This window comes from Cydia splendana, chromosome 15 (assembly GCF_910591565.1).
Source record: "Cydia splendana chromosome 15, ilCydSple1.2, whole genome shotgun sequence".
Classification (NCBI taxonomy): domain Eukaryota; kingdom Metazoa; phylum Arthropoda; class Insecta; order Lepidoptera; family Tortricidae; genus Cydia; species Cydia splendana.
This window is the reverse complement of record NC_085974.1, coordinates 1,330,598-1,342,098: the sequence shown is the minus strand read 5'-3', so window position 1 is coordinate 1,342,098 and position 11,501 is coordinate 1,330,598. Positions and strand designations below refer to the sequence as shown.

At 38.4% G+C, this 11,501-nt stretch overlaps 2 protein-coding genes across 2 annotated transcripts; one reads left to right on the top strand and one right to left on the bottom strand.

Annotated features, from left to right (window-relative positions):
- Positions 1–77: 77 nt before the first annotated feature.
- LOC134797392 (hydroxyacyl-coenzyme A dehydrogenase, mitochondrial-like) lies at positions 78–7,261 on the top strand. Its single transcript, XM_063769613.1, has 6 exons — positions 78–357; positions 823–939; positions 1,048–1,206; positions 1,866–1,951; positions 2,367–2,581; positions 6,981–7,261. The coding sequence occupies exons 1-6, from the start codon at positions 244–246 to the stop codon at positions 7,220–7,222; spliced, it is 933 nt and encodes a 310-aa protein (XP_063625683.1). The 5' UTR covers positions 78–243; the 3' UTR covers positions 7,223–7,261.
- A 453-nt stretch (positions 7,262–7,714) lies between these two features.
- Positions 7,715–11,452, bottom strand: LOC134797443 (PEST proteolytic signal-containing nuclear protein-like). The gene is made up of 4 exons (XM_063769684.1): positions 11,301–11,452; positions 11,032–11,196; positions 10,492–10,768; positions 7,715–10,080 (listed from the first exon to the last, which is right to left on the bottom strand). Exons 1-4 carry the CDS (start codon positions 11,326–11,328, stop codon positions 9,912–9,914), a joined length of 639 nt encoding a protein of 212 aa, XP_063625754.1. The 5' UTR covers positions 11,329–11,452; the 3' UTR covers positions 7,715–9,911.
- Positions 11,453–11,501: the final 49 nt, after the last annotated feature.

Here is an 11,501-nt window from a genome sequence, read left to right as displayed (position 1 = left end):
TGGGGTATCATAAAAGTAATTTTGATCATTGGATGATTTTGAACCCATTGCCAACCTGTCACCTGCCGAACGGAACGAACTTCTCCCCGACTTGAGTCGAGCGAGAGTCAATCAACCAATCTTGAACTTTGGAACCAACTTTTCTTTATTAATTTATCGTCATTTGGGTTATAGGCGCGGCTAGTAGACCACAAAACCCTTGTAGGGTTTGTTTAGTAAAAAGTTTCATTACCATAGCCCAAGATGATTCAGTTCGGCATAATTGCAAGGAACTTCTCAAGTTCATCGGCTGTACAAAGTGCAGTTAAGAATGTGACCGTCATTGGCGGCGGTTTGATGGGCTCCGGCATCGCTCAGGTAATGGCTCGTTAAATATTGTTAATACTTCGTGCAGTTTAGTCACGATCAGCAGTTAAAATATCAATGTATATCAGTATACCACAACTCACAAACACCTGTTGCATTCTTTTCAGCCAGTACCTATATTTTTATGAACATTTAAATACTGTTTTTTTTACATGACCTTTACATATAGGTACCAGAGTTACACCAATTAAGAAAAGTCTGCAGCGATTTTGATAGCACACGCAGTGCAAGTGTTATTTATACGTCATAATTTCATAGAAGTTTGACGTTTAAAATAACATTTGCACTGTATGTGCTATCAAAATCGTTGCAGACTTATCTTGGTCTAACTCTAGAAATCTTGTTGCCTAGGCATTAAACTGTAGTCTGATGTAATTGCGAATTTGTAAAGATGATACTACTTTGTTTTATAACTGATTTTACTAATAAACTCATATTTTTAATTGTCTTAATAAGGTTGCTGCCCAAGCTGGCCAAAATGTGACCCTTGTAGATGTCAGCTCCGATGTCCTCGCGAAGGCTCAGAAGTCCATTGGTGGTAACCTAGGCCGTGTTGCCAAAAAGACATTCAAGGTAAATAATTTAAAAGTACCCTCAAAAGTTTTGTTATTAATAGCATTACAGTATAAATGCGCATGGTGTTCCATCAGTAAAAAATAAAGCCTATTTATTTTATTGTAGGATGACCCGGCTGGCGGTGAGAAGTTTGTCAAGGACGCCCTGGCCCGGGTCAAGACATCCACGGACCCGGTGGATGGCGCGAAGAACGCAGACCTTGTCGTGGAGGCCATTGTGGAGAATATGGAGGTGAAACATAAGCTGTTTAAGCAATTGGACCAGGTAATTAATTATTATCAGTACTGTCATACGTTTTTCATTGCATTATACCTACTAAATAAAAGATAGCATACCTACTTATCTGTGTACTTTGACTTTTGATGATGAAAAAAATATTTAAATTACATTTACATGATGTTTTTTCAACCTTTAGGGATCTGTGCGGTTAATAATCATATAATAGACAACTTATATTACTATGGGACTATTAATCCAAAATTCAGCAAAATAGATTGACTGTCCCATATAATACATCAACACTTCTTCAATTTGTTGGTGCTGTTGTTGGTATGGTATGACCTACATATTATGCACTTCACAATGTATGGGCAAAGAGAATTTGTATGGCTATGGGTAAATATTAAAAAAGAGCAGATAATTTCCGTACATAGCGGGAAGAAATTGATAACTCGACAGGAAGTGGCGTCTGGGAATTTCTTCATTTTTTTCTCGCCATTTATCAACTTTTTCCCGCCGTGTACGGATTTTACATTGACACTCTTAAATGCGAGGAACTGGTATTTTGGCGGCGGTTGGAAATAGGGCTTTAAGTAAGCAATTTCTGCATTTACAGGAACTAAACTTTATTATTTATAGCTTGAATGGTATCAGAACCATATCGAAATGATATATCAGAATATAACATACTTTAAATATTGCAGGCAGCACCAGCGCACACTATTTTGGCATCCAACACATCGTCTCTCTCCATCAACGAGATCGCCGCTGCTGTCAAGAGGAAAGAAAAGTAAATATGGGTTTTCGAACTAAAATCTCATCTAAATAATCAATATGAGAACTATCAGCCGCGAGACCCGAGGTCACGGCCTAAGAATTGTTTGCACTCCCACTACTACTAAAGCTGCATATCATTCCTTGTCCAACCGTGTCGTGGCGGCTTGAAACCGTTTACCGGATAGTGTTGTAACTGCTCCTTCGGTCAATGTGTTTAAAAACTAGTGATGTACCGACTATTGATTTGGCCGACTAGCCGACTAATCGGCGCTCGAATGGCCTATTAGTCGGCCGACTAGTCGGCTAGTCGGCCAGATATTTGCCTGTTAGAAAGAGACAAAATTTGACATAGTTCGCTAGGTATCATACAAATATACCAGAGCTAGTTTTTAAGCGCCACAAACTAACGCCATCTACCAACATTCCAGATTCGGCGGCCTCCACTTCTTCAACCCCGTCCCCGTCATGCGACTCCTCGAGGTGGTCCGCGGAGACGCCACCTCCGAGCAGACCTACCAGACCATGATGGAGTGGGGCAAGGCCGTCGGCAAGACCTGCATCACCTGCAAGGACACGCCCGGCTTCGTGGTCAACCGGCTGCTGGTGCCGTATATCGCTGAGGCGATTAGATTGTACCAAAGAGGTTAGTATACAGGGCGTTCCACGGCTATGCCAAATGGAGGGAAAGTACCCTGAATATTGTAGATGGAACATTTTACTGAAAGAAGACATTATTTTAATTTAAAAAACAATTTAAACTGCATTCATAGATTTTTAAGTAATTACATGGTTGAAACGAGAATCGAACCCGATACACGAAAAAAAAAATACCCTGTAGCTTTATCATACCGATCGAAAGGCTTTATCATAAGGATTTTTTGCTAAATAACATAGTGTCAGAAATAAAAGGAAGACCATGAATTTTAACATTTGATGTGAAATTTAGCGAAATAATCAAGAGTGCGACTTTGTATTCAACAGAATAGGACTCATTTTGAGCATTTGATAAATTAAATTGATTAATTTTGAAGAAAAAATGATAAAATTCATGGTCTTCCTTTTATTTCTGTTATTTAAACTTTCACGATTATTAAACATTATTAAATTGGACGACGGGACTTAATCGCGTATTTAAGTTTTACGTCCTTACGTTTAGCGTCCTTTCCACGGATCGTCATTTCTACAGTAGAAAAGTGCGGGAAGCCATTGAAATAAAAAAACATTGCAATTTCAATCGGGACGAGGGTTTTAAGATCTCATCCACATGGAATCCAGTCATTAGTAAATGTAAGCGGAAACGAATATCGACAGTCGATAAATCGAATATCGTTAGTGTTGTGTGTCGACAGAGTAACATCCCTAGTGCGCAAAACGTTCAAACTGATAAACAAGACCAAGTGCGGGTAGTTCGAAAAACTTGCGCGGCTAGTAGTTGATGTCAACTTGAGCCAGTCTTCTCCGAGACCACGGGGACAACGCCGTCCTCGAAACGTCGGAGGTAAATCTTAAAACTTAAATACGCGAGTAAGTCCCGTCGTCCAATTTAATAACTATGTTATTAGCAAAAAATAATCCTTATGAAGAAGCCTTTCGATCGGTATGATAAAGCTACAGGGTAAATTTTTTTCTCGTGTAGCGGGTTCAATTCCCGGTTCAACCATGTAATTATTTAAAATTCTATGAATGCAGTTTAAATTGTTTTTTAAATTAAAATAATGCCTTCTTTCAGTAAAATGTTCCATCTACAATATTCAGGGTACTTTCCCTCCATGTGGCATAGCCGTGGGACGCCCTGTATAGGGTATTTGACTACGATGAAAAGTTGCCAGGCGCTCGGATATATTGAGCTCCACCGATAAACATAGCTCCTTAAGCTTTGTCGTTATTAGTACCTATACCAATAAAATTATTGAATCTCAACAAAGAATAAGTCTTCGGTCCCCAAAAGTAAATTCGTCTTCAATACTCCTCGTCTAGGATGTGAGCTGCGTACCTCCCGCGGTCCCAAACTGACATAACAGACTACGTTCCGTACCCAAAGGGTAAAACGGGACCCTATTACTAAGACTTCGTTGTCCGTCCGTCCGTCCGTCCGTCCGTCCGTCTGTCCGTCCGTCCGTCCGTCCGTCCGTCTGTCTGTCACCAGGCTGTATCTCACGAACCGTGATAGCTAGACAGTTGAAATTTTCACAGATGATGTATTTCTGTTGCCGCTATAACAACAAATACTAAAAACAGAATAAAATAAAGATTTAAATGGGGCTCCCATACAACAAACGTGATTTTTGACCAAAGTTAAGCAACGTCGGGCGTGGTCAGTACTTGGATGGGTGACCGTTTTTTTTTTGCATTTTTTCCGTTTTTTTTTCATTATGGTACGGAACCCTTCGTGCGCGAGTCCGACTCGCACTTGCCCGGTTTTTAGGCACACCCGTACAGAAGGGCAAGAAAGACTGATAGTGAAATATGTTTAGGTACCCTGCTTGTGACCAGTGAGAACTGTTTTGACGGCATGACGAATAGGAACAGACTTGCCGTGTGACCAATAGCTACAAAACTACGATATGACTTAATATAACTAAATTTACTTGTGACGAATTGAAACAAATACTTTTGCTTTTGGCGGTGTGACAGGTTATAACAAAATTTTGGTGTGACGAGTTGATTCCTGAATCCTAAATATTAGACAAGCTCTTAGAAAGTTTTTTTTTCAAGCGGATGTTACGTAAGCATTTGCTAAAACAAGAGTTCGAATAGTATCCATCATTATTTATAATATGTATTTTATAAATATGTGGTAGTTTAAATACATACCTATATTTTACTTATTTATTTAGTTTATAGAAGTGTTTGCTTTTCTTTTTTAAATCACTCAATATATTTCTCTCTCTGCACCAATTGTTATCTTTGTTTGGCCCTATGGTTGACTGGTAGAGAATGCAATTTGGCATTAAGTCCGCCATTTGTACATTGTTGTATATATTTTGTGCATTAATTTATTTATTTATTTATTTATTGGTATTCAGGATAACAACAGCCGTAAATATAACTAAGACATATTAATGCTTACATAAAAATAAGGTCAATAACAGTCATCCATTGAGTTACATTATATAACGATTAAAAATAACAAAGATAAGAAAACAATGAGAATGTACAATACACACAAATGCTTGATACGCTAGAAATACTATAAACCGGTTGTAAAATGTATAAACCGGTTGTAAAATGTATAAGTAATCTAGTTAAAAATACCTACTTCTAATACAAAACAAAACCATGACATTGCATTAGTTGAAAATCAGACACCAGCAGACGTCATTAAATTTAAATAAATAAAAAAAAATTACAGAAAACAGTTGGTCGAACAAATTTGTCAGTCAGTAAGTTAAGAACCAGGAAAACTATACTCATCCTTTTCTTTTGGGTGCCAGTACTAGTGTAAGACAAAGATAGTATGATTATCTCTGTCTATGATTGAAATGAGTTGAGACAGACTCTTGAATAACTATTTTTTTTTTCATACAATCATCTGAATCATCCTTCCTTTATTTTCAAATAAGTTTTTGGCAAAAATTTCATTTTTGGTACAAGCTTTTATCGCTGACTGTACTTTCCTTACGACAGACAACTAATACTCATCGAGACAATTCTAAAAACCCCTAACACAATTAGGTTGCGTTGTTTCGTCACAGAGTTCCTATGGCCACCTCCTGTCTCCATCATCAGATCAGCTCGATGGTACCATAATATTGCATTGTCATCCGATTTATACATGCATGCAAAATTTCAGCTCAATCGGAAACCGGGAAGTGGATCAAATTTAACTTGCAAGATTTGATTACAGACAATGGGTCAGGTGAAACTAAATAAAAGCTTGTAAAGATGTCAATAGATGGCGCTGCCTGTACATTAGATGTCGCTATCGTTTGACTGCCTCAGAATGTACTAGTGCAGTTACGGCTTACTTACTCGTTATGTGGGAATTTTACCACCTTTACCTAACCATTACCGGAATTTTTGAAGATGGTGTTATGCCATTAAAAAACCGGCCAAGTGCGAGTCGGACTCGCACACGAAGGGTTCCGTACCATTATCTATAAAAACGGTCACCCGCCCGACGTTGCTTAATTTCGGTCAAAAATCACGTTTGTTGTATGGGAGCCCCACTTAAATCTTTATTTTATTCTGTTTTTAGTATTTGTTGTTATAGCGGCAACAGAAATACATCATCTGTAAATTTAAACTGTCTAGCTATCACGGTTCGTGAGATACAGCCTGGTGACAGACGGACGGACGGACGGACAGTCTTGAGGTGTCTTTTAATTGAAAAACAGGTTTTAAAAATAAGTCACGGCAAATATGTAACAATTATGAATCCAATACGATCATTTATATTCTTCTGCTTTCATAAGTAATAGTTACTGATTTTAAAAAGCGTTTTTCAATTAAAAGACATGTCGAGATCGCTTACCTTCTTTATTATGCTAAAAAAACGAACTATAGAATATGCCAGGGAAAGTTGTCTGTAAGTAACAGTCAAGTGTAAAAATAATATGGGTGCACTGCACACCAAAAATATGTCCCATAGCTCTAATGTCGGCGAATTAGCAACCATATTTTTACACTTGACTGTACCTTATTATAGTACGTACTGTCGGCAGCAGAAGTTGCTAAGCGGGCGAGGTGTTCAAAATGATCTTGACGCGACTTTCTTAAGAGAATAAGTGCGTGTCAATGTCAAGGTAATTTTGAACACCTCGCCCGCTTAGCAACTTCTGCTGCTGACTGTACAGTGCTAAGTACTTAACAATGTTAAATCTACAGATCATTTTAATGTATGGGCTTGGGCTAGAACAGTGGCGTAGCGTGAACGAATCTAGCCGTGGGCGAAATCGCATCTGCGAGGCCCTTTTCTTACATTGTGCCCGAAGGGGCCTCGCGCGAGGCCCCCACGCTTAGCTACCCCACTGGGCTAGAAAAACAAAATTTAATTGGTACATCAAGTTAAACAAAAGTTTAAAAATACGTTATTTTCTCAGGTGACGCTTCAGCGAAAGACATCGATATCGCCATGAAACTCGGCGCGGGCTACCCGATGGGGCCGCTCGAGCTGGCCGACTACGTGGGCCTCGACACCAATAAGTTCATCCTGGACGGCTGGCACAAGAAGTACCCCAACGAGACGCTGTTCAACCCCATCCCCGCGCTAGACAAGATGGTGGCCAAGGGTCGGCTGGGGGTTAAGACTGGCGAGGGCTTCTATAAGTACGACAAGAAATAAGGCTGTTTAATCCTTCGTGATATTTGCCCACATATTTTTGCATCTTCAATTCATCATCTTTCATATTCATCATCAAAAACCAAAATTACGATGAATCGCTGTTGAATAATGTAATCATGTTGAGTATTGTGAATAGATTGTAAGAGAATTTATGAGATCAATAAAATACTGTTTTTATTAAAGATGTTCTTAATTTTTTTTGGAGTATGACAGTATGATTGAAACGAGATGGGGACATATCTGCCGTAGTTTCCATAAAATAAAACAATTTAACACGATGGCTGCCCACCATAGTACAACTACAGTATTGCTCCCACGCCCAATAGAAATTTAAGTTAGCTTTTGACCCCACCGGTGATGCACATGGCAGCCAACGTGTTAAGACGGAAGTTCCTGGTACTGACACTACTGACATAGGGATCATCATTCATATTTCTGTGGGATCATCATTCGACACGGAAGCGTCATTCAACGACAAGAAAAACAAAACAATGAGCAATAAAATTATATTCAAGTCCATAAAAGATACACACGATCGTTCAACTCTTGTGAAGAAGCTAGCGCCAGTTGAATACATTTGTAAAATATAATAATACATCACAATTTTGTAAATATTTCAGAGTAAGAACTGTGGTGCAGTCGCATTGGGTCGTTTGCCGCATGAAAAACTCGGTTGCTAGGAAACCACATTCATTCGGGGACTGCAAAACGTAAAGGCCAATCCAGACTGGATGATCAAATCGACCGATTTGATCAGAAAAGAAATTGGCGACAATCTCCAATTTTAGATTTATTGTGATATCTGAGCACTATATTAAAAAAATGCTCCCAAACGCGAATACTAGGGTCACAAATTGATATTCTTGCGTCCGCACCTCCATTTTATCGGTACTATCGGCCATTATTGGCGTTTGCGTCCGCACCACCTGATTTGATCAGACAATTGAATCAAATTGGCGAAAAATTGTTCCCGTCTGGACGTGCCTTAAACGACACAATGTAAATGCACACTAATAGTAGTGAACACATATCCAACTTTGACTTTCTAGAATATGTCGAAGTAACAATGACCCAGATTGATTTACAAGGCACGATCTTTTCAGCACTACTAAACATTTCCTATTTAATAAAACTGACAAGAAATGAACACTCATACTGCCTTTTTCTAGGACTAAGTAGAAGAATCGACCAATATTAAAAACATTGAATGTGTTTAAAGCAAAAAAATGTGAATATGTAGGTATGTACGTATTTCTGTAAGTCATAGAGTCGGACCAATCTAACTAGGTAGACTTTACAATGACAAAGCGTGTCAGTGTCACAATGAACGTCAAATTTCTATGAAAATTATGGCACTCCATACTTTGACACGTTAAATTAGGTCCAATCACACAAACTCTAAAACTATGATCCAACTCTATCCATCTAATAAAAACACAACTTTCTATCTTATTACGTAGCTGTTAAGGTTTTAATTACAAATACCAGAGTAAGAAAGCACTCAACATCTAAAACTCTTATTTCTTTTAAACTTCTACTTGCACCATCATAGTAACATAAAATATAATTCATTGTCAATTCAAACATTGTAACAGTACACAAGCTAAAAACTAAATCTTATTATAAGTTTCAACATGCCCCAATGTAAGTTAAGTTAATAAAGTGGTCATTACTTAACTAGCATAGGTAACATGTTAATGAATAACAGCATGTCTTTGTGAATTATAATGATTCGTATTAACATTTAAATGATAATCAAGTGTCACTATGCTGCGAAAGGCTGGTAGTACAGGGCCAGATCGAAGGGAAAAGATCCAGAGGAAGATCTCTTACGCGATGGACCGACCTTTTAAAAATAATGACGAAGTGCACTCGCAACGCTATCAACCGTCAGAAATGGAGAGACATCGCAAGAGAAAGTTTGAATTCCACTAACGTAACCGGAAATGAAGACCAGCCATGTGCGTCATCCAAAACAGCCACAACCACTCTGACAATAGTGCACGACTGAGAAGAATGCTGCGAAAAATTAAACACCAATGTGTCAGTTTAGGCAATAATGCTTTCATATCTGTCTGGCGGTTCTCTACAACTCGCATTTCTCATCCGATTCTCGTGATTTTTTTTTAAACAGGTTCTATAAGTTATGTAAATAGTTCATTTTTCGTGAATGGAAGAACCGTGGAGGTTCACAAGGTCTATTGCTCACAAAGCCAGTAGTATAACAGATTTGGATTTAATTTGCAATTCTGGTACAGTCAGCGTCATATAGAATCAGCATCCAAATTATTCAAATACTTCAGTACACCATATGTGACGTTATCTATGAAAAGGGACCTTATTGTCGATGGTGCTTACGCCATTATTAACGATGCACCGATATAAATACAATGCCGAGCGACGCTATGCGGCGTAAGCGCCATCGACAATAAGGTCCCTTTTTATAGATAATGCCCTATATTATTTGTATGGCGTACCGAACTATTTGAATACTTTGGATGCTACCTACTATACAACGCTGACTGTACCAAAGAAAAAAAAAATATGGTACCAAAAAATTAATAATATACTTAATTTCTTTTTGTTTCAGCTTAAAATAATTTTAAGTGGTAATAACAGGGGCTGACACATTTTGACAAAAAAAAACATTTTAATTCACAAAGACCAGTCTTTAAACAGACTACACTCCTCATGTAGGTTTAATCTTATAGATGGTCTGCGGGAATTTGGGTAAAATTGGCCTTTCATTTGTTTCATCTAGTTGTTGCTTTAGGTTCTTCTCAAACAGCTTCTTGGCGTCACAGAAGCCCTGCTTGGTTTTGCCAAAGGAGTTTGGGCCGGCTGATGTTGGTGTTTCTCTGTAAATGGATTTTTAAGTGTTATTGTAGTGGATTTCCTGATTTCAGGGGTATAGGGACTGAAACATTTTAGCTACTTTCTTGTCTTGTAAACTTATCAAATGATTTGAAAAAATTAGTTAACATGGCACTATGTATTTAGTTAGATTTCGTACTTCTTTAGACATAGGAGTTGTTACCAATTCAAAAATAGAAATAACCAGTAGAATTAGTAGCATTTTACTCTAATCACAGAGCCACTCTATTATGTCAGTTATTCTTTGGGGAAGCTTACACGGCTTATAATCTTAATAGATTAGGTTTTAGGTGGTTGAAATGTTGTGACAAAAAAGTCTAATTATTCTCAACTCAACAATACATATTTTAGAGCCAACAAAATACTTTCATCTTAAAAGTTAGTTATGAACTCACCTTCCAATATTCCTCATCCTCATCCTGGCTTCAGCTGGCATCTCCTCAGGCTCATCATCATCATCATCAGCATTGAACACTGATGCTATAGTCGGCTTCGGGGCGTGCACACTAGCCTTGGCACCGAGGTTCATCTTGATGGGCACAGCCGGCTTTGCAAAGCCAATACTGATCTTGCTGATTCTAGGAGGGGGAGGTGGGGCAGGGACCTCCTCATCACTGGACTCATCCCATTCTGTGTGTTTTGGAATTTTGACGGGCTTTGTAACTGTGTCTCCTAGAAATATTGAAATAAAGTTATTATGAAATGTGACCATTTACAAATAATGGAAATTTTATAATTTACTGGCTTCTTGTGTACATTAACTACTTGATATTCGATATGCATAGGTGGTAATGGTAACTAAAGGTTTAGGCCATAGAGGCAAAAATATCAGAAATTAATCAAAATTTTCTATGAGTCTTAACAGCTACAAAACAAGCTTGTAAATTGGAATTAGGTGCATTAAAAGAAGAAAAACGAATGTACTCAGTACTCACTGTCACGACTAGTATCGAGTTCCCTCGTCCGTTCCTTAGAAGAGTAGCGATTGCGACTGAATTCAGGAGAACGGCGCCTCGGAGACCTCGAGCGCGGCGACCGCGACCTGTCGCGCTCCCGCCGCCTCTCCTGCCTAGAATCATCACGCGCGGATCGAGACGACCCTGCCAATGCAACACTGGCCACGATAAATAAAAATACTTAAACGAGCCTACGTCTAACTTATCGAGCGTCGCTAATTTATCATAACGCTATATCATTCGAATACCTTTGCTGTAGTCGTAACGACCGCTCATTGCTGATTTCACCTTGGTGCTCTTGCAGATACAATTCCTTTGGTTTTCTTTTTCTTGTAATCAATCAAAAATATTAAAATTTAATTTGTCCTGTTTGACAGCTCGGGCAATTCAGCCATTTTGAATTTTCATAGACAATAGACAATTAGACAGACAAATACCTAATAGAGGTT